Here is a 27,979-nt window from a genome sequence, read left to right on the forward strand (position 1 = left end):
TAACACAGAAAAGGTTAAAAGTATAGTCCCGCCCACAAAGACCCGCCCCCTGCGCTAGGATTGGCCTGCGCTTTCTCGCTCCTTGGGCTGGATTGGTGCAGGTCTGTCGTAACAAGGCTGGGAAAAAAACGCCTTTGCTCGCTGCGCTGACATGATCAGTGCGCTATCGCTTCCATTTACTTCGCTATAAAACTAAAACGCCTACTGTGGAAACAGGACAGCGCTCAGAGAGATAAACACATTTATCCGTCTCTGCCGTTCAGACTCGCTGAAGTGAGTTTCTCTTTAGCCTAAACTTCTTCTGTGGCTGACTTCAAAGCGACGTCTCTCTCTCTCTCTCTCTCTCTCTCTCTCTCTCTCTCTCTCTCTCTCTCTCTCTCTCTCTCTCTCTCTCTCTCTCTCTCTCTCTCTCTCTCTCCCCATCGATGATTCTTCGCTAAGTCCTCGAGCGCTGCTGTTTCAGGTAAGGAAGGCATTTGCCTTAAGGTTTTTTATTTTTGCATCAGCAGACAGGCCACAAATGCATTTCCCTGAAATTCTTACATTAATCTACCAGTCTATTACGTGGAAATGATAAAGTGTCCTTTCCCTATGTGAGTGAAAAATTGGTAACTTTTAAATTGTTAACTTTTTTCATAATAAAAGCTTGTTTTAATAAGGTTTTTTCTGTTTTCTAATATTATTCCACCAAACGGCTGATCAAAAGCCCCAAAAATGCTGCCTTTTAAGTTTTTTTTTTTTTTTTTTTTAAATTTATTTATTGATTGATTGATTGATTATTTGATTGATTGATTGCTGGAAAAAACGTAGCTTAGCCTAGTATAAATTCCACCCAGCATAGCAGCTTCCAAAACGTAACACTGGTCTTGCTGGTCTACGTTATTTTTCCCAAGCAGGGTTGTGACTTTCTTATATCATTAGATTGGTTGAAAAAAGGCAAAAAAATGTACATTCTTTATATTTTTTAGTTGTTGCCCTGTTGGTCACTCAAACTAGCTTTCACAAGGACATCACAACTAACGACAGCATTGCATCGCTTTCCCATGCAGGGTTGATTATAGTTTCATTTTGTAGGAGCTTGCCTCCTGGGTATTTGCTGATAGCCAAACGCAACAGGAAGCCCTTATCTATTGTTAATGGCAGTACTTCTTATCATGATCAAAAATAAGAAGAAATCAGATTGCGCTGGAGATGAGTGCGTTAAGCAGTGTCAGTTTTAAAGACAGTTAGTAGCGCATTGGTAAGCGAAGCCTGCTTTGTTTTCTCTACAGATTAGTGTTTTTTTAAAGTGCAGTGAGCGTATCACAGTCTTATGTGATGAGGGAGGTAGACAAGCCTTTGCACATAGATATGGCTCAGTTGTGGTTTCAGTCAGTTGCAACATGTGCAGAAATTTGACTTTCTCTGTTAGAGAGCATTTTGTTTCCTGCAGTTTGGCCTAAATAATACCGTAGCATGAGGACTTGTGCCTGGGTGTACTGTATTAGAAGGCCTACTTTTTCTTTTACTCATATACAAATACGTTGGCCTCTTTCATGTACCACAAAACCTGACCCTTGACAAGTCTTATGTCTTAGGTCAGATTTTCCCCTGCTGGTTCCCGCTGACGAAGGCATACGCAACAATTATGTAAACTTTTTTCAACAAGTTGGAATTATAGGCATTTGTTAAAGGCGCAGAGTTGCTGTCAGTTTGTAATAATATTATATTAGATCTGCTGTGAGCTGTGAGAAAACGGTGGTCTATGGTGGTTTGCGTCCTATCTTTGCGTACCTCATCTCTGTTACTTTGGAAATTTCTCTGCTAAATGCGACCACAAATGCTCCCACTGTTTGTCCTTGCATACATTTCCATTTTAGGTTCAGGTATTGACAGTAAAAAAGTTATTGGTCTTTAGTAGGCAAGAATTATCTTCCAAAGTGAGGATTACAAAATCAGGCTTTATAGCCTAACCTAGAAAAATGATTGCCACATAGCCTGTGGCTAGCATTACTGTGTTTGTCTGGGCTGATCTAAGACCAGTTTTGCAGATTTTTTGCATTGTCTTTTGCCATACTTCTACCAAAATGGAGTATATTAGAATATATGTTGTATCGAATGGAATATATTTTCAATATTAAGGATTTTTGTATGTTTGGCTGTAATTAGATATTTCATATGTTGTCCATATATTTCAAAATGTAAATAGAATATATTGGAATATACGTTTAATAGATTCTATTTTTCTATGGTTGGCTGTAGGTAGATATACTGTAATTAGTTGTAAATTGAATATATCAAATATATTTTTAATATAGTGCCTTTTTGTGTGGGTGGCTGTGGCGAGATATACTGCAAGATGTTATAATATACTGTGAAATATTTTGAAGATATTACATTTTTCTGGGTGGCTGTAGGGTCAGATGGATCAGCAAAAAATGCTTGCATAATTTGTCTGACATGTTTGGGTTTGTATATAGACCCTGTGGCCGCATGGCATTCCATAGTCAGCAGTGCACGCCAGTCAGCTATCCTGAGGAAAATGACGAGACGCTGAGCGAGGTGTTCCAGACTGGACTTCACTCGAAACTGCACAGCCCCAAAGCCTCCACTGACCGCTCCATCCCAATGCACAGAATGATGGAAGGATCGCCATTCAGCCATCAACACTTTCCCATGTGCCATGACGTCCCTCGGTCCCCCAATGATCAGTTTTCCAGATACAATCAGCAGACGCCTTACCCCAGCCAGGCCGAAGCTAACAGGCTAGACACAGAAGCCCATTGGCACTACCCCAGCTACCGTAGCAGAAACTCTGAGGGATGTTACACAAACAGCCTGCCGTCCTACCTGCCCTCCAAGGACTACTGCAGCTACCCTGGTGGCAGCTGCTTCTTCACCAGTGGGCCGCACTCTTTCCCAGGCAGACACAGCCCTGGCACCAGCAGCCTGGAGCAGCCCAGGTCTCTACACTCCTTTTCCCCGGCTCTGTCTGTGCACGCACATCATGCTATGCCCCTTCCTGGCCTTCATCCCAACATGCCCTGCTGGGGTCAGTGTGGGCCGGTCCTGTTCCGAGGAGGCCACCCCCATCATCTCAGCCCTGGACCTGGATACCACCTGCCCTACAACAGAGGTAAAAAGCAGATCGGGTACATTTATTCACTTCCATGTGTTTAAAGGATAATTTTGCGAAAATATACTGAATATTTCCCCTAGAAAAGTAATTGCTTTTACAGTGAGTATACTTGGAGTTAAGTTCTACTAAGGAGATTTATGTTGCTGCAGACATGAAAAAATGGAATATATAGAAATATATTTTCAGTATATAAATGGATGGATTTGTATGGATTGATAAAAGTAGGCACATTGCAGTATGTTATATGTACCAAAAAGGAAATAGTGTATGTTGGAGTATATTTGTAAAATACTGCATTTTATATGGGTGGATATAGTTATTATAGATATATTGCTATATGTTGTATATTGTATTGCAGAGTTTAAAGAGTTAGTTCTGTTAAGGACAGCCGTGTGGCTGTATTGTCTAATGCAAAGTTACACTCTGCATTGAACTCTATGCCTCGTCTCGAACTCATCACAGGCTTTCCTGTCGAGCTGTAAATCAATCTCAAAGACTTGCTGAGGTGGCTTCTGACCTGGTTTGACACATTGCTATCTGTAAAAACAAGTACATCACAGCTCAAAACAGTAGTGGCAGCCATTATAAGGCCTGAATCTTTGTCTGACAAATACATTTGGAGTAAACAGGAAAATGATGTCAATTATTATTAATTTTTTTGTTGAGCTGCTGCTGTAAGTTCAACTGATTTCTGCCTTTGAATGATTTATGTTTCAAAATGCCAACAGCTTCTGCTTAATGTGTTTATAAGTAAGGGAATCTGTTTTTTTACTCAGTTCTGTCAGCTCCTGAGTCATTTTTCATTTTTTTATTTCTTTTTTTTTTGCATTATGTTGTGTTGGGTCAGCTTCTGGACTGCTTTCCTGTTGCTATCTGTAAGAAACAGTTTCTATGCTGATGGATGCTGGATGTTTTGTTAGTATTGTTCTGATTTTAAAGTAAACTACTTCTACTCTGGTTGTTATTTCACTTCTACATGAGATTTTTATATCATTATTCTAGCAGTGCATCTATGTGAGTGTGTTTCGGTTACTCTACCTGTCCGTGGCCTGCAGGCTCACAGTATCATTGTGGTGTAAGCTCACGGCACTGCTCGAGCTGTACATCTTAAACACTTTTGGAATGCAGTCATTCAAGGGTAGAATTATGGTACAGGCGCTTGGAAAGCGCTTGACAAGCACAGACATTTTCTGCCGTGTTACAAACACAAGGTTTAATAAATTCTGCTGTGTTCGTTTTCATCTGACAGGCCCAGAGCACTACAGACGTGGACATGCAGGAAGCACTGAAAAGTGAGTCATGTGATCTAAATTGGTAGATATATTTGGAGTTATATGTACATACATATGCCTTATATCACCAAAATTGTAATTACATAGGAGAAAGGGGAAAAAAAAACATTACCTTTAATGTATCTTCATGTAACTAGTGTAATTTTGGAGGCTTCATATATATATATATATATATATATATATATATATATATATAAAAGTATATTTTTAATGATACAATTGAGTTAAATTTTGATTTGATAGCAATTTTCAATTGTTCCTACGTTTTGTTCAAAAAAACATTTATCTTAACAAATAAATTACATGCTAAATCATTAAAGTGGTTTGACTTCTACCTTAATTAATTAAACGTAAAGGCCCCAAATACAATCCCTCACTTCAGTTCACCTCTCTCAGAATGACATAACTTACAATTTAGTTGAATGATCTGTAGTAGTTACCAAATCATTTATAGCAGTTACTACATACTTATACAGAGTAATAAGGCATTCAGTGTGTTTCATTGAGGAAATGAAATAGAAAAAAGCTCTTGAGTAATGTTCTCTCACTTTCCCTGCGGTCAGACTGTGCTTGACTGTAAATCTTTTTGAGTGCAGTCTGTACTGTAGCCACTGAAAGCTTTCTATTTTATGCCTAATCAAGCTTTCCTCTGTGCAGTGGACGTGTCTCTCCCAGACTGAGGCCCTGCAGCTCGCCGCTGTCCCAGGAACAGAGTGAGTGGTAATGGCTTAATGAGCCACTGAGACATATTGAACAAGACCTGCGTGCTTTTCCAAATGCACTTCAGCACAAACTATCAGCATGCACTGAAAAAAAAGAGCTGAATGTGCTTTTTAAATTCAATTACACATAAATAAGTAAAAAAAAACAACAAAAAAAAACAAAAGCAAACAACAAAGATCCTGGTAGACACCAAAACTGCCCCCGTCAGATAAACAGCGCTTAAAGCTTTCATCTTTGAGAGAGAGGAGAAAATCAAGCTGTTTCAGATCTGAAAACATCCACAGGTGTTTCTGTCCATCCTTCTACTGTGAGAAGACAATTCAGTGCAATAGAATGTGAAGGAGTGTGTAGCTGTCAAGAAGCTCTTACTGAGAAAAGGAAATCTGCTGGTGTTCACATAAGAAAGGCATGACCACTCCAGAGTCCAGACCTCAGCATCACTGAATGTGTTTGGGATTATTTAGATAGATACATAAAAATATAACCAACTTCGAAGACTGAACTTTGGGGGGTGTGAAAAAATGTCTTTGCAGACTTCTTTGAAAATCTGAAAGTGAGTCTCCTAAAAAGAATAGAAGCTGATAAAAATCCTGAAAAATTTGATGTTACATTTAGTGGTTGAGGCCTCTCTGTGAATGTCTGTCACATATCAGTCTGAAGTTGGTGACTTAAAATGAAATTTAATTATATAAGTGTTTAAATTTAATTTAATAAGTGTCTCTGACTTTCGCACCACATCGGATATCAATTATATCAATAAGTAATAACATAGGCATGAATATTTAACCAAAACTAAATATAATCTCAGTATATTTTCAACACAATTTTTAGTGTTTAGTGTGTGTTAATCAGAATTTTACCAAAATAATCTGGAATATGTCATGATGCACTGAATTACTTCTTACTGAATCATAACTGAACCATTGTGAGGTCTGAGATTTACAAAGCTGCCTTTAATGTATCACTTTGAGCGCTCTCTCTGTTTTCTCATCTCTGTTACGCGTTTGGAAAACCAGGCCAAGGTGCTTATGAGGTGTCACAGAAATGATCTGAGTTGTCATTGTCACGTTTCATGTCACCGTTTTTCAACCCTCTCTCTCTTTCACACACAAAGGAAAAGTGTTTGTCACATATGAGGCAGACAGTGAAGATCACCTGAAAGAGATCATCAAGTTTGTTGCTTTGCTCAGGAGCAACGGCTTCGACACACACGTGAGAGGATATGCGTCAGCTTTTGTCGTCCTCGTTTTAAAGCATCTGTAACAGACGTGAATGAATAACTGAACAGGATCTTTATCTCTGCAGATCGATGTTTTTGAGCAACAGCTGAACAGCATCAGTAAGATTGACTGCATGGAGAGATACCTCAATGAGGTAAACACCTCAGCAAACAGTGAATAACTGCATGTGTACAAATGCAGGTACAGTTGTACACAAAATGAAATTTAGAACAACAGTCTCTACAGAGAACATGTTAAAACCATTTGTTCTGGTAATTATAGTGCACAGTTTCCATTTATTTGCTAGGAAACGAGAAAAAAAATATAAAACATGCTGCAGCTTTTGCACCAGCTATGTATGTCCCCAGTATGTTAATTTCAGCAAATAATCAGTAAATGTGTATTAATATGTGCAGAAGTGTCTTCTGTGCAGAAAAAAACCCAACGAAACACAATTTAACCAAGGGTGCCAAAACTTTTGTACGCCTATGCATATGAAGTATTTTACAGTGGCTTCAAACACAGCTCTGCCAATCAGATTTTATGACTGGAACTATCTATTTTATAGATGGCTTTGCTGTATGTGTAGTGTAGATTTAAAAAAATAATTGTACTCAGAGTCGCAGAGTTAGTTTCATAGCCTTCAAAGCATTTTGTTTGGTTAAACTCATCAAACTTCACAAAAATGAGGTATTGTGTATTAGTTATGTTCAAAAATTGTCCACCCCTGAATTGAATGTCTGTGTAGTGAAGTTATCGATACCAGCTTGTTAGCAAATCTCATAAAAACTAAATGTCATAATATATATGTGTATAAATGTCTTTAAGTATCTCAGTTGTTTAACCCTTATGTGGTGTCGGGGTCTGAGGGACCCATCTTCAGTGTATACCAAAAGAAACAATGATGGGCTTTATTATTATTTCAACCCCAGATTTCTTGGCCTTTGCTCATTTTCTGTGAAGAACATAAAATAACACTTTTTCAGTGTCTTCACACTGAACACCCCCCACACATTCATATTACACATCTGGTGGGAATCCTGTGGGAATGAAAGTGAGGAGGTGCTGTGTCCTTCACTCTGTTCTCCTCCTACATGGCCTGCTGTTAGTTTGTGTGTGTGTGCGTGTGTCTGTGTATGTAAGTGTATGTGTGTGTGTGTGTGTGTGAGAGTGGACAACATGGACAGGCTGCAGCTGCTAAAGGAAAACCCTACGCTGGACACTTGTGATATTTTAAACTTCTGTTATCTGGTACTGATTTAAAAACAATAGTAACAAACACATCGACACCACCTAAGGGTTAAGTATCTTTTGCATCAATCACAAAATGGTCATAAAAATATCTTATGAACATAGCATCGACAACTTTGCTTCCAAAAACTGTTAAAAAAAAAAAAACACATGCCACTCAAAAACACAATTTTATTTATTTTTTTTTTAATTTTATATTTAGTTCTCTATGTCCCCAGTAATTAATACATATTGTTTCTTTATTGATTAACTTTATTGATTAACATTTTCAATACCTATATTTGAACTATGCCTTCTTTTAATTTGTAAACCAAAAGTGGGTGTGGAGCATTTTGATACACAGTAGGACTGAAGTAATACAGTACCGTAAAAATATTTCAATACTCAGCCTTAGTCACAAAGTCACCCACCCTTGTGTGTAATTACCAGCAGCCAGCTGTGAGATATTAAAGCTGTAGGCCTTCAGTTCAGAGAAATGAGGAAAGTCTTACCTATACCATAATGTTAATCTCTGCTATGCATAGCACCCCTATGAGACTGTAGTTAGAGGTGGGCAATGTGATGATATTTTGCTGTAATCATAATCCGTTTTGTTATCTGAATATTAAGGATGCTTTTCTGAGCATATTGTGGACATCAGCCATACTTAAAGAACACTGACCAATTGCTTGTTTTATTACAAAGAGAGCATATTTAGCCCTGTTTAGTTGGTCTTAGCACAGAACTGCTTGTAAAACCTTTGCTAAAAATCGATGTACATATATATACATATCGCCCACCCTTAATTCTGTTAGTATGTTAGTGCTAAGCTACTGTGCGACATGTGAACAACTTTTGCTGTTCTATATTTAATACAGAAGCTTGTAAAAGACATTACAGACTTTATTTGAAACTTTTTCTTGTGTTTGGCAGTTGTTCTGTGACTCTGTCAGTATAGAGCCTTAACTGGAGCTGGCAAATCTGTTCTCCATTATTACAAAACAACTGAAACTTGGCTAAGCTACCACTCGTATACAGTTAGTGACTTATCTAGAACTTGCAGAAGGTCTAGATTGTATTTTTCCTGTCATAATTGGTCCCACCCACTATAAATCAAAAGGTTGATTTCACTCAGTTCCTGAAATTATGCCAGTAGCTAATCTGACATGTTAGGCCTTCTGTTGTGTCCTAACCAATGGGAGATCTAGCTTGGCTCTATCTGTCTGTATTCCATAGATGGACATCCTGACTGGGGAGATTTCTGTTGGGTGGTCCAAGAATTTAACCCACTTTGTTTCCAACCAAAACTGATTCTTTGAAATAATAAATCAACTAAAACTAAAGACATTTCCCCTCCGGTAAACACAGAGCTTTTATCAGTCCTCCTCTCCATACTTTTTCCACAGAAAGATTACCTAATTATCATCATCATCAGTCTGAAGTATTTTGAGACGGTGACGGGTGCCGGTATGAGTGTGGAGTGTGACGAGAGGACGTCCAACACCGTCTACATTCACAAACAGGTGTGGAAAAACTCATTGGTTTGCTTTGTCTGTTCGTGTTGACTTATAGCTGAACAGTAATGAATAATTTCATTCCTTTTGGTCATGTGTGCTTGTTTGTAAATGTGCTCTGTGTTTTCCGTTTGCCACCCAGCTTCAAAGTGAGTTCATTCAGAACGGCTGCAAGAACTTCAGGTTCATTCCTGTCCTTTTTCCTGGGGCGAAAAAGGTAAACATATCCTTCACAGACATTTCTAATGAACCTCAAAGTACAGAGGCAAAAACAACTGGCAGTGCATTTTAGTGTTTCATAACACATAAAGCAGAGAGGTGTAAATTACTATTTAATGCCATGCAAATTCACCAACTAGTTTAACAGGATTTTTTTCATAAAAAGTCAGCTGAAAGGAATGAAAAGCCTGTAGACCAATACAGTTTGAATAGAACTCGTTATTATTTCTTAGTTTCACATGTTCCTAATATATATGCAATACTGGAAATACCTCACCCATATCAGTTACTTATCAATAATATATAATTATTACTATTAATTTAGTAATTCAATCAATAATTTAACCTTATTGTCTAATTCATACATTCGGTCATGCATTTAGTATGATGATGGAAAAATGCCACAAAACTTGTTCCCTTTAGTCTAAAGTAATGAAATAGTGTATTGAACTAAATATGAAATGTAAACATGTTATAAACTCTGTTTTTGACCTAAATATAAAACATTTAAGGATGTTATAAACTGTATGTGGCCTGAATATAAATCATGTGAAGATGTTATAAACTGTATGTGGCCTGAATATAAATCATGTGAAGATGTTATAAACTGTATGTGGCCTGAATATAAATCATGTGAAGATGTTATAAACTGTATCTGGCCTGAATATAAAACATGTGAAGATGTTATAAACTCTATCTGGCCTGAATATAAAACATGTGAAGATGTTATAAACTCTATCTGGCCTGAATATAAAACATGTGAAGATGTTATAAACTCTTATCTGGCCTGAATATAAAACATGTGAAGATGTTATAAACTCTATCTGGCCTGAATATAAAACATGTGAAGATGTTATAAACTCTTATCTGGCCTAAATATAAAACATGTGAAGATGTTATAAACTCTTATCTGGCCTAAATATAAAACATGTGAAGATGTTATAAACTCTTATCTGGCCTAAATATAAAACATGTGAAGATGTTATAAACTCTATCTGGCCTGAATATAAAACATGTGAAGATGTTATAAACTCTTATCTGGCCTAAATATAAAACATGTGAAGATGTTATAAACTCTTATCTGGCCTAAATATAAAACATGTGAAGATGTTATAAACTCTATCTGGCCTGAATATAAAACATGTGAAGATGTTATAAACTCTATCTGGCCTGAATATAAAACATGTGAAGATGTTATAAACTGTATCTGGCCTGAATATAAAACATGTGAAGATGTTATAAACTCAATCTGGCCTGAATATAAAACATGTGAAGATGTTATAAACTCTATCTGGCCTGAATATAAAACATGTGAAGATGTTATGAACTCTATCTGGCCTGAATATAAAACATGTGAAGATGTTATAAACTCTATCTGGCCTGAATATAAAACATGTGAAGATGTTATAAACTCTATCTGGCCTGAATATAAAACATGTGAAGATGTTATAAACTCTATCTGGCCTGAATATAAAACATTTAAGGATGTTATAAACTGTGTCTTTGGCCTGAATATAAAACATGAAGATGTTATAAACTCTATCTGGCCTGAATATAAAACATGTGAAGATGTTATAAACTCGATCTGGCCTGAATATAAAACATGTGAAGATGTTATAAACTCTATCTGGCCTGAATATAAAACATGTGAAGATGTTATAAACTCTATCTGGCCTGAATATAAAACATGTGAAGATGTTATAAACTCGATCTGGCCTGAATATAAAACATGTGAAGATGTTATAAACTCTATCTGGCCTGAATATAAAACATGTGAAGATGTTATAAACTCTATCTGGCCTGAATATAAAACATGTGAAGATGTTATAAACTCTATCTGGCCTGAATATAAAACATTTAAGGATGTTATAAACTGTGTCTTTGGCCTGAATATAAAACATGAAGATGTTATAAACTCTATCTGGCCTGAATATAAAACATGTGAAGATGTTATAAACTCTATCTGGCCTGAATATAAAACATTTAAGGATGTTATAAACTGTGTCTTTGGCCTGAAAATAAAACATGAAGATGTTATAAACTCAATCTGGCCTGAATATAAAACATGTGAATATGTTATAAACTCTATCTGGCCTGAATATAAAACATTTAAGGATGTTATAAACTGTGTCTTTGGCCTGAATATAAAACATGAAGATGTTATAAACTCTATCTGGCCTGAATATAAAACATGTGAAGATGTTATAAACTCTATCTGGCCTGAATATAAAACATGTGAAGATGTTATAAACTCTATCTGGCCTGAATATAAAACATTTAAGGATGTTATAAACTGTGTCTTTGGCCTGAATATAAAACATGAAGATGTTATAAACTCAATCTGGCCTGAATATAAAACATGTGAAGATGTTATAAACTGTATCTGGCCTGAATATAAAACATTTAAGGATGTTATAAACTGTGTCTTTGGCCTGAATATAAAACATGAAGATGTTATAAACTCTATCTGGCCTGAATATAAAACATGTGAAGATGTTATAAACTCGATCTGGCCTGAATATAAAACATGTGAAGATGTTATAAACTCGATCTGGCCTGAATATAAAACATGTGAAGATGTTATAAACTGTGTCTTTGGCCTGAATATAAAACATGAAGATGTTGTAACTCTATCTGGCCTGAATATAAAACATGTGAAGATGTTATAAACTCTATCTGGCCTGAATATAAAACATGTGAAGATGTTATAAACTCTATCTGGCCTGAATATAAATCATGTGAAGATGTTATAAACTCTATCTGGCCTGAATATAAAACATTTAAGGATGTTATAAACTCTATCTGGCCTGAATATAAAACATGAAGATGTTATAAACTCTGTATTTGGCGTAAATATAAAACAATTAAAGATGTTATAAACTCTGTTTTTGGCCTAAATATAAACCAGTTGAAGCTGTTATAAACTGTGTCTCTGTGCTGAATATGAAACATTTGAAGATGTTGTAAACTCTGGATGTGGCCTAAATATAAACTATTTGAAGCTGTTATAAACTGTTTTTGGCCTAAATATAAAACATTTAAAGATGTTATAAACTCTTTGTTTTATTTTTTGTGTTTATAATTAATTATCTATTAAATTTGTTTCGTTAATTTGTTCATCATCCTCAGAGTTATGTTCCATCATGGCTGCAGAACACACACGTGTACAGCTGGCCCCGGGACCGGGATGATATTCTGCGGAGACTGATGCGGGTGGAAAAGTACAACCCCCCACCCATTGGCCCGCTGCCCACCATCGTCTCAGTGCCCATCTAATGCTGCCACACTGCATTTAGAAGCATTTCAAAAGCACAACACAGATTTTTTTAAAACTCTGATGACTTTGATATTCACCAGCTTTACTGCTAGCTTTGTAAATATTTCAGTTCTTGTAAAATACTATGAATTTTGAGATGCTTTACACCAACCCTGGTCCTGGAGATCAACCTTCCAGCAACATGCAGCCACACCTGCTCCAGCTAATTAACTTCACTGAGTGTGTTTACATGCACTTAATAATTCATACTTAATAATTCAATTTATTCAGTTATAACATTTACTTGAGTAATCAGATAATGAGAAAACCTCAGGTCTACATGAGTCAGATCAAATTTTTGCTTTGCAACCAGCCAATAAATTCACAGAATAAGATGTCATGTAGTCACTTTAGTGGGGAAAAAAAAAAGATAATTTAGCTGAATATTTAAATCATTTCTTTCATTCATCAAGCACATAGTTGATTTCAGCATCGCTCCCAAAAGTGTTTTGCTACCATCTCGCAAGTGCCGCGTTAAATACTGCTATTTTCAGGACAGCTCTCTGTTATTGCACATGCACAGACTGAGAAAATGTTTTGCACACATGCATTTGAGATGCCTGATTATCCAATCTAAGAAATCAGAGTGTGCTCTTAATGTCACATTTGGATAATTAAGCTCATTGATCGGCTAAATCAGATGCATCAGTGCTAGGTAAGGGGGACAGGGCCACATGTTTAATGTAGTTTGAAAAGTTGGACCTAAACTCTGCAGGAATCTCCAGAAAGAGATTTGGTGACCTCTGACACATTTTGTTCAGGGTTGATTTCAGGAGGCTTGGTCAGAATTTTATATTGTTTATCATGTATATTAAGAGACGAGAGTTATCGCCAAGAATAATGCACAGGTGTATGTTACTCGCGCCATCTTGTTTGTTTATTCTATGAATATCTGAGACCAAATGAATTATTCTTGGACTCGACAATTATTTTAGACATTCTGTTCTGTTCCTTGCTTTAAAAAAGTATTTGGCATCATCAGCATTACTTTCTGACACAGATATGAAATATTTCGGGAAAAAAAAAACTGGTAGAAAAGTCACTAGAAGTCTTTAGTCTGTTTTAATGATTTATTGGTCATTGAACAAAATTCAATTGATTGTTTTTTCTTTCATTTTTGTTCACATTACCATTGCAGAATTATTTGATTCCACTTAATGAATAAGTGGTGTTAGCATATGGCTGGCAATTAAAACAATGAAGCGTTTACTGTTTTAACACAACTCTTCCTTTTTCATATAGATTTTAGTAGTGAGAAAATGCATAATTTGTACATTTAAAAAAAACTGTCCATTCACACAAAAAAGAAATCACGGAAATCAGGTAACAGACAATAGAATAAATATAATCATTCCTGTTCTGGCTTTAAATAAATATTCACATTAAATTAATAGAGCAGCACAATGCTGTGAGTGTTTTTATATTTAAGGCAGAACCACTGCCACGTTAACAGTACTGACAAGTAGTTCAGCCTTTCTTATTCATTTCGATTTCTTTTCGATGTTTTACAGTCTGTAAGTGGGTAACATATTGATTACTTACATACTTACAGAACAAGTGCTTTATTCTGTAAGTAAATCCCGCAGAATACCATCGGTGAAGAGTGGCGTACCAGTGCACGTAACAGCAGTTGTTTTAGTAAAACTAAAATATACGCATCCCTTTTACAGTCCCTCATAACAGGGAGTATTTCAAAGCTAATGGCAAAATCTAATGATTAACATTAGTAAAAAATAAATATGGCAGCAGCAGGTAGATCAGCAAGAGTTACAGTGACTTCAAGCACACCTTTCTGCAACTGATACACTGGCAACTCTCTGAGGCTACGCTAACGGGAAATCAGAATAAGGTCATGTGAACCTCATACACACCCAACTTTTTTGTCTTTCAATAAGACAACAAAGAACTGTTGCCTCTTAATGAATTTTTTCATACTACAGTTGGATTTTTTTCTATCCTGCTTTTGATGCAGTCCGCTCTGTGCGTTTATGCTTCTCTTGAGGAGCTGAAAAAAAGAGACCTAACAAAATGGCTTATATGACGTGTTAGAGACTATTAAGGAAAAAATTCTATTACTTTACCAACTAATTCCCTGTTTGCCTCAAACAGTTGCCTTTCTCTTTGTCCTAGTTTTTCAGTTTGATCTTGTTTGGCCCAAAACACACAACAATATTCTATTACTGTACTACAGGGGTGAATACTTAAGTTACAGTAGTGTTGCACTATTTACATGATCAGTCTTTAGGGTTCAGGAAGTGAGGTCAACAGCCTGCACCAGTGAAGCATCAGAGAGCAAGATAGACTTTAGTTGAACATGATCGACTCAGGGTCCTGATTCATCATTTGGGCCATGTGTCGAAGCACATCCTTCTTAGTGATGATTCCAAGTAGCCGCCTAGAAAGCAGAGAAATAAAAAGATATTAGGATTGTATATATATTGCAATTTCCCTCTGGGATCAATAAAGGATTCTGATTCTGATTCTGACATAGAAACCCATATGCATAACCTCATAGTGTACTATGGGGTTGATTATTTAAGATGGATCAAAAATCTTCTTCTTCTTTCGGCTGCTCCCTTTAGGGGTCGCCACAGCGGATCATCTGCCTCCATCTTGCCCTATCCACTGCCTCCTCTACTTTTACACCAACCATCTCCATGTCCACCTTCACTACATCTATAAACCTTCTCTGGGTTTCTTCTCCTTCTACCTGGCAGCTCCATCTCCAACATTCTTTGACCAATATATCCACTATTCCTATCTCAACCTGGCCACTCTGGCTTTATCTCCAAACTGCTCCACCTTCACTGTCCCTCTGATCTGCTCATTTCTAATCTTTTAAGATGGACCAAAAATAAAGAAATAAATAAAAATGGACTATATGTGGCAGCCTATTCACACCAGGCAGAGGTGGAACCCCCAAACCCCCCCCCCCCCCTCGCCCCCTCTCATTATTTTGACAACACATCTCAAAATTTCAAGAAAAGAAGTTATTTTGAGATAGTCAACATTTTAAGAAAACAGGGCATTTAGTAGGGCAAAGTGACTAAGCCAATATGTTAACATACATGTGAAAGAAATGGAGGAAAAGAAGGGGGGGGGGGGGGGGGACAACGAAAGAACCTGTGGAAATATGTTAAGAAGTGTGTTGAGAAGAAAAACACAACCACTGAGGCTGGTCTGTGTTCAGCTTTGAGGAAAGCAGATGAATGAGCTTCCTGAGAGGATTTAAAAAACCTTACACAAGTATCACAAAGCAGCAAGAAAGCTCTTACCCACTGCGAGTGACCAGGCACTGGCGCAGGCCAAGCTTGCGGAAGATGTCCACCACAGTCTCCATGGGCGTGTGATCAGTAACAGTGAAGGGGCTGAGGTTCAGGATGCGTCTCAGCTTCAGCGGCTGTGGGTTAGAGGCTGGCAGCTGGGGGGCATCCTCGGTGAAGTACACCACAGAGTTACTCACCACTCCATCCTGCTTCTGACGGGCGTTTTCTGTGTTAAAAGAAGAAGGGAAAATCACAGACGATGTTGAAGATTTTATAAAGAAAAGCTGTGGGTCAGGTTTAGTAGACTAGAAGAACAATGTAACTTGGAACTTTACTAAGGGTGTAAATAATGCCTGATCATGCAATGATGGTTAACTGACTGAAGGAGGTGAATCAACTGCACAGATTTTGGATTATAATAACCTTTAATAGTTACAATAAAACTCAGTATAGGGATGTGTATGAAACCTGGTCAACTGTTTCTGGAGACAGTATTTAAATTCTAAAATCACTCAGTATTTATCATGTTCCATGTTGGTACATCGTCCACTGAGGACAGAAGACCTTATGTGGAAGAGGATGAGTCCTCATTATACCTGCAAGCTTTAGTGTTTGCTCATCTGTAGAGCAAGCCTCCGTTACTTATCCAACACAATTTTCCTCAGCTATTGTTGAATAATAAAATATGTACTGTGCGCTGCCAAATCTTTGTGCTATTGAATTTTTTCACCTTGTAATACCAGTGCTATTAGCTAAAAATACACTGCAAAAGCAGAAGAGGGCAAATTTTGATTTGAAGTAATTTTGAGAGTAAAAAAAAATAAAAAATGGTACTTTCCAAAGTTTCATTAAAAGTATTTATTCAGCTGAATAAGAGGTAAGTTATTTACCACATGAACATTTTTAGGTCAAACTAACAAACTATTTTTTTACAGTGTAAGCCTACGAAACCTTTTAAGTTTTAAACTTTTTAAAGTTAGTCAGAATGCACCTCCCTCATAAAGTGTTTCAGAGTTTTAGCAAAAGAAAAAGTTAAATGTATTTTAAAAATGAATTACCAGGTCTCACGAGGATATGTATGTAAAAATCAAAAAGATATCTTGTCTATATTACTGTCTAATAATTCCCCAGGTCACATCTGTGTATTCAGTACAATTATGTATTTAAAAAAAATAATTTATTATTTGCATTAAAAAATTACATCAAAATCAAATTAGCCCGAGGTGTCATGAAGCTCCAGTGTGTTTCCTAAAGAATCATAAATTGAATTATTTAACCCGTAGCACTTACTGCTGGAAGTCTTAAAGAAATCTTAAGGTTTGATGCAGAATGCGATTGAATTCAGAACTTATCAATTTATTATCATTATTTTAGATTTGCTGTGTTGCAATTTTATGCCAGAAATAATGTGAAACAGAAAAGTGCACTAGTGTTGTTTTTGAATGCTGCTGCTGCACCTATAACAAAAAGCTGTTTTACACAAAATTCATGACTGCTGCACCTCTAGTCCAAAGCAATTCCATTAACTGTGCAAGCTTATGTGTAAATGACCACGTCAGTGGAGCTTACTGATAGCAAGGATCAGATCCCTGCGCTGGACAAAGCCAATAAGCCTTTCTGACTCTCGCGAGACCACCACGGGAAAGCCATTGTAGTCCGTCTCCTTGATTAACGTCTCCACATCCTCCACGGTAGTGCTATCCTGTGTGAGGACAGACAGCGGAGGCTCGTTCCTGCGTGGCCGCATTACGTCTGTGGCCAGCGTCCGGTGTGTGAACTCGTCCTGGTCCAAGTAGGGGTAGCCGTTCAACCGGATGTGGGCCTCGTAAATGCCCTCTTTACCAAAAGCATCCGCCACCCATTTACTGGTGACTGCAGCAGCCATGAGTGGCACAATGTACTCGAGTCCACCGGTCAGCTCGAACATGATGACCACTAGAGACACAGTCATCCGAGTAACCCCACCTGAGGGAACAGAGATGATGAAAATAGGGTTTCCAATGGCCAGTAAATGCTAATATTTGATCGGTAAAACACTTAAAACATTTTCCCTGCTGCTGCACTGGGGATGAGAAAGTGTAAGAAGTGCATATAAATTTGAGTATACTTTTTTCTAAGCTTGAAAAAAAAAGCCTGATTTGCATAGTTATTGTCAATAACATCAATATTATTATCAATAACAGTAAAAATAAATATCAAAACTAATACTAATAAGTTGTCCACACACCCATTCTCGTGCTTAGTGAATGTACTTCTTATTTTATGTGCACACTGATAAAAACAAATGGGTCTATGCATTGGATTCAAAGACTTTTACTCTATACTATTGATACAGAAAGCCTCCCTAAAGTACAGAACATAGCTCAGTAAAAGCCACCCTATATAGTGCAAAATAATTGCTCAATCAGGCAGTGTTTTATAAAAATAATTACACAATATAGTCACATCACTTTACCATCTGAAAATGTAAACGCATTTTGTTTCTATCACACATCATTGCAATTTCAACACTATAAGGTTAATTAAGCTCTGGCCAGTAGGGGGAGCAGCGCACCTCCTGCTGGACCCTAAATCTTGCGTATGAGAACGGCCAGAGGCTCATGAGCAGCTGCATGTTTTTGTTTTATTGGCTCTCTATAAACCATCTGCATGAATTAAAGAGTGCTTCATGTAAATTATGTGTATGTGAAAGAAAATTAGAATGTCTGTTGAAAATAAAATGTAAATAATGCACTCATGATTAGGCGCTTGTTTCTATGCCATGAAACTGATTCATCAATTACCCTCAAAGAACCGCTTGTTTCGATGTTGTACAACATCATATGAAGTTGTACAACAGAAGCAGTTTGTACGTCACTCAGAGATGCTCAAATGTTTATGCTGATCTAACCGTTGATAAAGACTTGCGTGATAAATGCTGAAATGCAGACTGACAAATCTTCTCATCTTTGCAGTCAGTGGTCCGGTTTAAAACTACCTTGACTGCTGGAGGAGAAGAATAGGAAGTTTTTAAAAACTTGACCATGTCACAAGGCTGCTACACCTTAGATATGTTTGTAAGATGTGTGATTACATAATGTAGGTTTTGCATAAGGAATCATTACTCAACACTGTAATGAGCACTCAAATTTCCTGATGCCAATTAATTATTTAATAAGATGAACAACGGATTTAAACAGGCCACCAAGGGGATATAGCAGTGCGTTATAGCAGCACTATCATTTAATCCCTGCACTACAAGAAGTGCAATTAACCAATATGCTACAAGCCAAAATTGCCCAAAGTAAATACAGTGTATACAGTTAGTGAAAATTTTTATTTGTTCAGCAAAAATAAGACGTGAGATTTTAGAAGAACTTGTTGGAAAACTTTGCTGACCACCAGCGTCATTGCATCATAACTGCATTTTTAAAGGGTCAGGTCACGTGGCGAGCCACAGAGGTTTTAGTGGTCGGTCATGTGGGCTGCAATTTGTAAAAGGTTAGGAACCTCTGGGCTACAGTATCTTACCAAGACATGCTGCGGCCCCCACCATAGCATAGAGGCCAGGGGTGACGCAGTCTGCGCCAGGACGGCACCAGTTCTTAAAAATGATCCAGTCATGGTGGTGGTAGGCCATCTGCTCCACAGCAATGCCCACAATGCGGCCAGCTATAGCACCCACAGCCATGCTGGGGATGAACAACCCAGATGGGATCTGCAAATAGAACAACTTAGTTAAAATTACATTTTGTGGCCAATTTTTTCAAGTGTTATATTTAAAATAGGGCTGGACCAATATGACGATATTTATTGTTATCATGAGCACATGGATATCGTCAGTGCTTTAAAGCACATTCCAACTGCATGACTGAGTACAAAAGACAGTGTAGGGTACAAAATGCAAATAATTAAATGCAAATAACTGGATTTATACTTTTTGTTAGGATTTTTTTAAAGCGACTTTATCTGCCTTCCCTTTAAGATGTCAAAAGAAATAAATATTGTGACTCTGTTGTGTATAAACTTCCTGAAGTAACATGATATTGCATTTTTGCCATATCACCCAGCTCTAGTTTAAAACATTACAATAAAGACCCTACCTTCATGCCAAAGGTGAAGATAGTGATGACTATCTTAAAGATAAGTGCCAGAGCTAGCTGCCAGAGGGCCATGTAGACCCCTGGGCCGGCTGGTCTGTCTGGGATATCGTCCTCTGGGCGGCTCATGTTGGGGTTGTTGATATAATCGCACAGCTGGGAGGACTCCAGCGCTCCGCAGTCGTTAAACAGCTCTGAGATGAGTTCACTGGTGCTGCGCCGTGTGTAAGGGTTGGGGAAGGCCAGGATAGCCGTGATCCCGGTCACCACGATCACCTCTAGCACAGGGTACTTCCCCAGCTGGGTAGTCTTGCGTCTACGGCACCAGGCAATGTTGCCCCGGATGAACAGCGTCCCCCACAGGCCCCCAAAAACACCCAGGAGGATGAAGGGCACCAGCTCAGCCATGTACCACGGCGTGTGGTACTCCACATAAAACAGCACCAGCCGGTTGTTCCCAAAAGGGTTGATGGAGCGCAGAGTGAAGGCGGCGACCAGGGCGGCGAAGAAGGAGCGCCAGAGAGTTTTCAGAGGAAAGTAATAACTCACCTGAAGAGGGCAAGAGAGACAAATGCATGATAAGCATTGGTAAAAAGATAAATGAATAAATTAAAATCTACATTTTGAGGATACCACACTTTCACCAGTTCTTTACATTCAACATACAATTCAGAAATGTTTATGATGCATTGATTTTTTAAACTTTTTGCATAATTAAATCATTAAAATGTAAAACTCATTCAGAGTGGTTTGATGTGAAATGCTCCACTCTAGAGAGACTTGCTCAATCAGAATTGCTCACAGTGGTGGTGATAGGAACCAGATGTCTAAAGAGTTTGTCTCTATAAGATCCCTCACGTAAAGTTGTGTTGTAGATATCATGACCCCCTGTATAAAGCACTTTTGTAAAGAAAATCTTAAATGGCCAGTTTCTCTACATCAAACCAATCTGAATGACTTTGTTCACATCTCAATGACTAAACTATGAAGAGCTGTTTAAAAATCAGTGGAATCCCTCTTAAATAGTCAACAAATAAGGATGTGGACTTGCTACAATTGTCTTTTGTTCCTGATGCCGTCTTTAAACTCACTGCCTTTTCATGGCCACTCCTTACCACCCCTATAATGTATTTATGTTTCAGCATTTACAAAGTAATCTGACAAACACTCATACAATTTTGGCTGAGATTAAGGTACAATTAAGGTCACTGAGATGCTTGTACCTCCTCTAAGCTGAAAAGCACTCCTCCTATCGGAGCACCGAACGCCACAGATACTCCAGCAGCTGCAGCAGCAGATAAAACCTATAGATCACACAAACATGACATGTTTTTACAGGATACAACAATGTCAAACATCATTAAGAACTGCAATGCTAAAAGAATGTTACAACACTGACTGACAACAGAAAAAAAAACAAAAAGCAAATTAGGGGTAGGTATTTTTTTTAGTCTAATAATAACCTGGTAAAACAGGTCAAATGATCATAGGAAACTTAATAAATCAGCCGTTCACCTCTCTGCGTTTGCCCTCATTCTTGCTGTACTTGGAGAAGAGGCTGCAGAAGAGGTTGCCACAGCAGCAGGCCACATGGACCAATGGGCCTTCCTTTCCCAGACTGAGTCCAGAAGACACAGCCAGGACCAGAGTGACCGTCTTAATAAGCAGGGTCCACTTTCCCAGGTAACCACGGATTATAAACCCACTCAGGATCGTCTTAATCTGTCAAAAAAGAGCTTAATCAATGCACAGTACATAAACTTCTTCAGATTACTTACACAATTACTTTGACTCTTGGACATTAAAAATGCTCTCCCTTGGTGGTTAGGATTGCCCTCCCTCCATGCCCATCCGTCACCCTGATACTAGCCAATGCGGATGTCTGTTAGCTGACGTAACAGAATTAGCAGTTAGTGTTTCTTCAAAGCATGATGAGCTGTACATTGATGCTGCAATAGTGGCACTTTGAAAGGAAATGGTGGCATTTCACATGTCTTGGAGGAAAAAAATGCTAGCTTTTAATGTGATAGAAGGAGATCTAGGTTAATAAATGTAATTGGCAGTGACTAAATTGAGGGGAAAATTAGTTTTAGAAGAGGTACTTTTAAAAACTCGGTTTACACATAGTCTTGGCTTTATAAATGAAAATGAGATGACATCCTGTACAGGAAAATAAAATCTAAATATGCATATGTTATTGCACAGATATGTTCAATTCATCAAATTAACAGTAAGTGTGAATACATTTGCTTGCTGGACCTTTAGGCCTGTATGGTGCACCTTTACTTGCTCACATCTATCAACCAGTGCCTTGTGGCTTGTTTATGGTAAGAAAATATTAATCTGCATTTGTAAACCTGTCCTAACTTTTCTGGTCTTGGTAAAATCCAAGATATACAATCCTTTGTAAAATGATTTTGGAGTCAGAGTGGAAGTACATCAGCAGCACTGACCTCAGGTATTCCTGATCCACATGCATATGGAGCAAACACTCTGACCAGAGATACAGCCAGAAAGGAGAAGAACAATGCCCACAACACGTACAGGAAATAGTTCAACACATAAGCCCCAGCACTCTGCAATGAAGATAATAATACCTTAATTTCTCTTAGTTTAATTCAAGCTAATATGTAGTGTGGTTATAATTTTGAAGTTACAGTGCATCAAATATTTTTCATTTTTCAAGAAGACATTTTATTATAGATTGGTAATCCAGTAGCTCCTCTACCTCAGTGTGTCCAGTCATCAGCTCGGCCCACTTCTGCCACTGGGGGCATTTGTCCCTGTCTGCAAAGGTGGTCTCGTTAGACGTCCAACAGCACTGCTCGTGGCTGTACCAGAATGCAGACAGACATACTCCCTCTTTAAGGTCAGTCATCCAGTCCACAGCCAGATCGATCACACCAGCCAGAGTACCTGAATAAGAGAGGAAGAGATGAACATTCAGAAATCAACAAACTGATAAACATGCAAACCTGAATCGGACCATTTGCTTCAGTTATTTCTTTATCATTTTAATATATTATTACCTGCGATTCTAATTTATGATATGGGAATTTTGGGGTGAGCCAATATCAGATATTTTCATATATTTGCCAATGCTGATACATAAACACCAAGTTAGGACAAGAAATCTAACTAGATTAGCATTATGGTTTATTTTCATTTGTAAAACACTCTCCGGCCATTTACCAGAATATATTACTTTAATGATATCTGTAAATAATGGCATTTATCAGACTCGATCCAACTGAGAACTGGGAAAAGATGCTATTAGTTACAGCGCACCACTTCCACTCTGCCTGCAACTGTTTTTTTACCCTTTTTATGTTATTTTCATTATTTTTATGATTTATTTGTTATTTTATCCATTATTATTCATATTCTTATTTTAATTATTATTGTTATATTAACATGTCATTTTAACAAATATTTGTTTATTAGTATTTTTTTATCTTATCTTCCTCTTGTTTTATTTTGATTTGATTTTATTAACCTTTACATCTTATGTATGTTTTAATTTGGTTTTTTTATTACTATTACTGTTTCACTCTTTATACTTACTTGATCTGAGTCTTCATTTATTAACTAAACTTTTATCATTTGAAATGTTCTAATACAATATCAATCTCTTACTCTGTATTAGCTCAGCAACATTGTAAATGAGGGGCACCCTTAATGTTCTCTGAGACTAAATAAAGGTTGATTGATTGATTGATTGATTATAGAGGGTTAGAAATGCATTAAAATGAATGACATATTAGCACAGTAGCCCAGCATCACTTAAACAGTCAATAAAGACATCAAATATCTGTTTGAAGTATCAATCAAATCTGTTTGATGGCAGTAATTTATTGAAGCAATAATCTGTCAATTTGAATATGCTTGATTTTTCTGCGCATCCCTACTTTATTTTAGTGGTAACTACTATTATGTATATTTTTCGATCTGGTCTTTATTTTCAAGGCTCTTGCTTTACCTGTTTGTCAATCTATAAAGCACACTTTTTTGTTGACTGATCTATCAAACTTCACAACACTCTAAATCACTTTAATGTCTAAAGTTCCCAACCCTGGTCCTGGAATATGCAGGTATGTCAATTTTTGTGTTATCCCACAAAAGGATTGCTAATTAGACTGTTAATTAGCTGATAATATGGAGCAAAAAGCAGGGATAGTTCTGGACCAGGGTTGGGAATCACTGGTCTGAAACACATAGCCACTGACAGACAGCCATGAAGCCTCTAGTAACAATCCACACCTGACAGAAGTCCGATGAGCAGCATCACCACCCATCCTGACCAGGCATCCAGAAGACTCTTCACAAACTCCCATATAGACTCCTTACTCCTATTTGTAATCTATTAAAAACATTTCATTTCAATCAGACTGCAGTATGTAAAGAACAAAACACAGTCTCAAAACTTGGACATCCATACCACACCAAGCTAAACCAACGATGGACAAAGTAAATGAGCAGCCAAGTATTTAAAGGATATATACTGAGATTTTGGTAAAGTAATGATAATGGAACATTTCAATTTTAAGCTGAAAAGCAAGGTGTCAGGAAACTGCTTAATGATCGAGGTGGAGGTGACTGCAACCTTTATAGCAGAGGTCTTGAACTCTTGATATAAAACATAGTTTCACAGTCAGCATAGCCCAATACCTTCCTGTGACGGTCAGTGTCTCTGGATTTCTCCCTAAGCCAGTCGATGGTGTGGAAATCCTCATACGTGCCCACATCAGGGAGGGGCTCGTCTAGGAAGTCCATCAGGTTCCCAGCACCATTCATCTCCTCTGTGGGAGTGGCACTGCTGATTCCTGAGAAAAGAATAGACTCCCAGATAAGCTCAGAAAATGAGTCAGTTAAAGGCAATCACGTGAAAAGGTGAAGGCTGAAATGCGTTTCTCCCCAAACAACTTCAGAATGGCATAACGTGATATCTGACTGAAACACAGACATTGGTCTGAAGGTAATTTCAATCATTAACTAGCTTATAGTAATACTACTACTACTACCACTTCTACTACTACTACTACTACTACCACTACCAATAATAATAATAATAATAATAATAATAATAATAATATTTGATTGATATAGCACATAATAGTGCTTTATGCAGTGGAAACAGAACAATAAAGATAAGGAAATAAAAAACAGTAGAATTTAGCTGACAATAAAGGTCATTAAAACAAAACCGAGAGGGGGAAAACGCACAACAAAGACTTAAAAAATAACTGCCAATACTTAAAAAAGAAAGACGTCTACAATAAAACACACAAATATATATATGTTTATAAACATATGTATATATGTTTCAAAACGTATAAGTTAGGACAAGAAATCTAACTAGATTAGCATTATGGTTTATTTTCATTTGTAAAACACTCTCTGGCCATTTACCAGAATATATTACTTTAATGATATCTGTAACCAATGGCATTTATCAGACTCGATCCAACTGAGAACTGGGAAAATATACTATTAGTTACAGCGCACCACCTCCACTCTGCCTGCAACTGTTTTACCTGATTTTTTACCCTTTTTATGTTATTTTCATTATTTTTATGATTTATTTGTTATTTTATCCATTATTATTCATATTCTTACTTTAATTATTATTGTTATATTAACATGTCATTTTATATATAAAATATACATAAATATAAATAAACATAACATAAACATAAATATTATATATAGAGGCACTGATTCCATTCAAATACTGTACTAAATCAGTTTCACTCATCAGCCATTATGACCTGAGTGATCTAGCAGGTACCTATAAAAAAAAAACAATGGTTTGTTTCAAAACACTTTATAGACCAAAACACACACACACACACACACACACACACACACACACACACACACACACACACACACATACATACATACATACATACATACATATATATATATATCGCTGTTGTCGGAAGAAAACCTTGTATCTCCATTTTTGATGTTTTTCAGTTTTTGACATAATTTGAAAATACCTGTTACCCTTTACATTGTGTGGAAAGTTCATAAAGAATGGACCAAAAGAAAGCATCCAAAATTACTTGGAAAAAAATTGTGGTTCCATTGACTTCCATTAAAAATAAAGTATGTTTTTTCCTTCTCCTTTAAAGTTACCATTTTGGAGATACGAGGTTTTCTTCCAACAACGGCGATATATTTATTTGTTTTCATGATATATGTTGTTTGGGGGTGGGCTTTAAACATACACATATACATTTTCTACTATCATTAATACCACCTTTGTAGGAGAAATTAGGAGTGTCAGTTGTTGTTCTTACACATGGATATATAGCACTTTGGACTGAAACTTCATATTTAAGAACGATTCAGCTAACGTAGAGAGTGGCCAAGCCCCAGCTCAATACATGGATTAGTTTGGAATAATTTTTTAATAACACAAAATCAATTCTGTTGCAGATACATGTATACAGTGATCCTGTTATGACAGAACTACTCTCCAACTTCACACGCTTCACATAATTAGCAGGAAGCTGCACAAAAAAATGAAGAAATCTGTCAAAAGTGATGAACAGAGTTGTAGATGATTGTAAAATGCGTAACCAAGCTGTAGAACATCAGATGTCAAGAAAAATTATGAGATCTCAACGCAGATAACTTACTGTAAGGAATTACTGTAAACAGACAATTACAGTATTACTTATCACTGAATTAGTTGAATTAGTATTTGCTGTTCCCCCCAAAAAAATACTGTATAGTGTTTAGCCTATTCAGTATTGTAATCTACACTGTTTACATTGTTACTGAAAAAAAATAAATAAATAACAGCGATTATTGATATAATGAGTGATTACTAACTGCACTGTACAGGATACAGAGTATCTGGCTTTACCTATAAATACTACCACAGAAAGCTGGTCGTTGGACTAATTTATTGCTATGATTTTGAATATGAATACATCCGAACTGGTGTATATAAAAATTATTTGGACAGTAAAAGCGCAAGCCTGTCTCTGGGCAAATTCTCACAGCATTAATCGTGAGGGGAGCAGGTGCTGAGAGCCAGAGAGCAAAATAAAAGCTCCTCCAACGACGAAGATGCAAATCATGCTTACTTAGTTAAGAGCACTCATATGTTTAAAATGGGTCCTTTTTTCAAAAATATATACGTACCTATTGATCGTTTTGTTTACAAGACAGCGAGTCTATAAGAAAATAAAAGATATGTGTCCCTCTAGAAAAAAACAGCGCGAACGTCAGCAAAAGCTCGACGGCCTTACGAACGAACGAAGCTGAACTAGGCTTCATATTCACCAGCTTCTTGTTCGAAGTTTCCCGTTCCACCTTAAATGGCGCAGCAGTTGCATTCTGAGGCGCCAGAATGTACATGTAAATGCTGCGCCATTTAAGGTGGAACGGGTTCAGCTTCGTGGAGAGTCGACTGGGGGGGGGACAACCAACCCGCAGACAGGTCTCAAGAAAAAGGCAATAACACGCTTGTGAAATGAATTGGGACCCATAAACAGAAGGGCTGAGAGGGAAGGAGGATGTGAAACAGGTGAACTGATCCAGCGGCTGCTTACCTTCTGCCTCCGCCATTCTAATAGCGCTTTATATCCAGCTGCCTGTTAAGCAGCAGTAGACGTGACCATTATTGCAAAGCACAGGATTTTAGAAGCCCGTTCTGTGGTCGTCATATAACAGCTATTTCATTACTGTAATAATATTAATAGACCGAGCACATAACCGTGGCCTGCGCTCCCAGCATGCAGCTTATTTTGGTGAAAGCAGCCCAAGATGCATTGATGAAAGTCAACACAGCGCCAACGTTGCGCAGAAACGACTGCGCAAAAACGGTCAGGTTTGGAGACTGAAATCTGACATCTGAAAAGGGCATTCTGGCTAAAATGGCGAAAACAACATACGTTCAAAACATGAACCTGCTGTGGTGCTGTAGTTAATATTCCCTAAATAAAAATATAATAAAACACCCTTCTGATGATGTGTCTTGAAGGTG

General features: G+C 37.3%; 2 protein-coding genes across 2 annotated transcripts; one reads left to right on the forward strand and one right to left on the reverse strand.

Annotated features, from left to right (window-relative positions):
• Nucleotides 1–154: 154 nt before the first annotated feature.
• Nucleotides 155–13,902, forward strand: traf3ip2b (TRAF3 interacting protein 2b). The gene is made up of 9 exons (XM_017724798.2): nucleotides 155–463; nucleotides 2,460–3,115; nucleotides 4,368–4,410; nucleotides 5,068–5,123; nucleotides 6,248–6,345; nucleotides 6,439–6,507; nucleotides 8,990–9,106; nucleotides 9,240–9,314; nucleotides 12,446–13,902. Exons 2-9 carry the CDS (start codon nucleotides 2,473–2,475, stop codon nucleotides 12,590–12,592), a joined length of 1,248 nt encoding a protein of 415 aa, XP_017580287.1. The 5' UTR covers nucleotides 155–463; nucleotides 2,460–2,472; the 3' UTR covers nucleotides 12,593–13,902.
• On the reverse strand, nucleotides 13,689–27,763 carry clcn4 (chloride channel, voltage-sensitive 4). Its single transcript, XM_017724797.2, has 12 exons — nucleotides 27,546–27,763; nucleotides 24,646–24,800; nucleotides 24,238–24,337; nucleotides 22,706–22,893; nucleotides 22,431–22,553; nucleotides 21,493–21,699; nucleotides 21,201–21,281; nucleotides 19,981–20,526; nucleotides 19,409–19,595; nucleotides 17,468–17,863; nucleotides 15,908–16,124; nucleotides 13,689–15,027 (listed from the first exon to the last, which is right to left on the reverse strand). Exons 1-12 carry the CDS (start codon nucleotides 27,559–27,561, stop codon nucleotides 14,937–14,939), a joined length of 2,307 nt encoding a protein of 768 aa, XP_017580286.1. The 5' UTR covers nucleotides 27,562–27,763; the 3' UTR covers nucleotides 13,689–14,936.
• Between the last annotated feature and the right edge of the window lie 216 nt (nucleotides 27,764–27,979).

This window comes from Pygocentrus nattereri, chromosome 15 (genome assembly GCF_015220715.1).
Source record: "Pygocentrus nattereri isolate fPygNat1 chromosome 15, fPygNat1.pri, whole genome shotgun sequence".
Classification (NCBI taxonomy): Eukaryota; Metazoa; Chordata; class Actinopteri; order Characiformes; family Serrasalmidae; genus Pygocentrus; species Pygocentrus nattereri.

Bases quoted from the DNA above. Each gene is read 5' to 3' on its own strand.
- traf3ip2b (XM_017724798.2), top strand. From the start codon at position 2,473: ATGGCATTCCATAGTCAGCAGTGCACGCCAGTCAGCTATCCTGAGGAA. The intron at 5,124-6,247 runs GTGAGTGGTAAT...TCACACACAAAG, and splicing joins GCCGCTGTCCCAGGAACAGA to GAAAAGTGTTTGTCACATAT. The intron at 9,107-9,239 runs GTGTGGAAAAAC...TTTGCCACCCAG, and splicing joins CCGTCTACATTCACAAACAG to CTTCAAAGTGAGTTCATTCA.
- clcn4 (XM_017724797.2), bottom strand. The intron at 22,554-22,705 runs GTAGAGGAGCTA...TCTTCATTGCAG, and splicing joins TGATGACTGGACACACTGAG to AGTGCTGGGGCTTATGTGTT. The intron at 20,527-21,200 runs GTACAAGCATCT...TGCCCTCTTCAG, and splicing joins TGCTTTTCAGCTTAGAGGAG to GTGAGTTATTACTTTCCTCT.